At 61.5% G+C, this 975-nt stretch overlaps 1 protein-coding gene across 1 annotated transcript in view; it reads left to right on the forward strand.

The window, feature by feature from the left end:
* The window catches only part of RYR1 (ryanodine receptor 1), a 180,225-nt gene that overhangs the window by 164,144 nt on the left and 15,106 nt on the right, over positions 1 to 975 (forward strand). Inside the window, 2 exon segments of the mRNA XM_027765622.1 lie at positions 2 to 46; positions 687 to 757. Coding sequence (XP_027621423.1) covers positions 2 to 46; positions 687 to 757 — 116 coding nt within the window.

Genomic DNA, 975 nt, shown 5'->3' on the forward strand with positions numbered 1-975 from the left:
GCCGCCCACGCCCGAGGGCTCCCCCATCCTCAGGAGAAAGCTGGGGGTGAGAGGGCAGGTGGGGGCTTCAGGGTTTTGGAGAGAGAGTGGGGAGAGCGGTAGGAGGGAGGAGATTCGGAGAGAGACAGAGGCCGGGGAGAGATACACAGGGGGAGGGAGAAAAGGCGGCAGAGAAAGCCGGAGGAGGTGCAAGACAGAGTCGGGGAGTGAGACAGGGATAGAGACTGCAGGAAAGCTCCCAGCTGGACAGTGGCTCTCCCTGTTTACGACAGATGGAGAAAAATACCCCGAGAGGCAGGAGACCCAGATAGAAAGGCCCTGGACAGAGTCAGGGGCACTGGGAAGGCCCTTCGGGGACGCACATGGTTAGAGGGAACTAAGTAGCCTGTGTGGGCCCAGAGCATCCTCAGGCCAGAGCACGTGGGTGCGGGTGTCAGGTGATGGGAAGCCACGGTGGGAGAGCTCCCCTGGAGGCTGCCAACCGCACAGTGCTTTGAGCAACGGGTTCCACCTTTCCGAGCTTCAGTTTCCCCTCTGAAAAAATGAAACTGCTAAAGCCCCTTCTTTCTGGTGGGAGAATGTCAGTTTAGGCTATCCAGAGGAAGCAGAGAAAGGGAGGCAGAAGGACAGGCAGGTCAGCACCGAAAAGGGGCTGGGGCTGGCCCTGATGCCTGCCCTGCCCGCAGGTGGATGGTGAAGAGGAGGAGCAGCCTCCAGAGCCCGAGCCCGAACCGGAGCCGGAGCCTGAGAAAGCTGAGTGAGTGGCCTTGGGACCAAAGGGACCCAGCCCCGGTCACTGCCTCCCTCCTGGACTGGGAGCCTCCTGACGTCCCGGCCCGAGGCTGTCCTAAGCATCCCATATCCTTCTAACCACCTAACTGAACCCAGGCTCCCTGGAAGGGCATGGAGGAATGGGTGCTCCCTCTTCCTGCCAGGCCTGTGCTGCTGTTCCCTCTGCCTGGAACCCCCCCCCCC

This window comes from Tupaia chinensis, unplaced genomic scaffold (assembly GCF_000334495.1).
Source record: "Tupaia chinensis unplaced genomic scaffold, TupChi_1.0 Scaffold138910_1, whole genome shotgun sequence".
Classification (NCBI taxonomy): domain Eukaryota; kingdom Metazoa; phylum Chordata; class Mammalia; order Scandentia; family Tupaiidae; genus Tupaia; species Tupaia belangeri.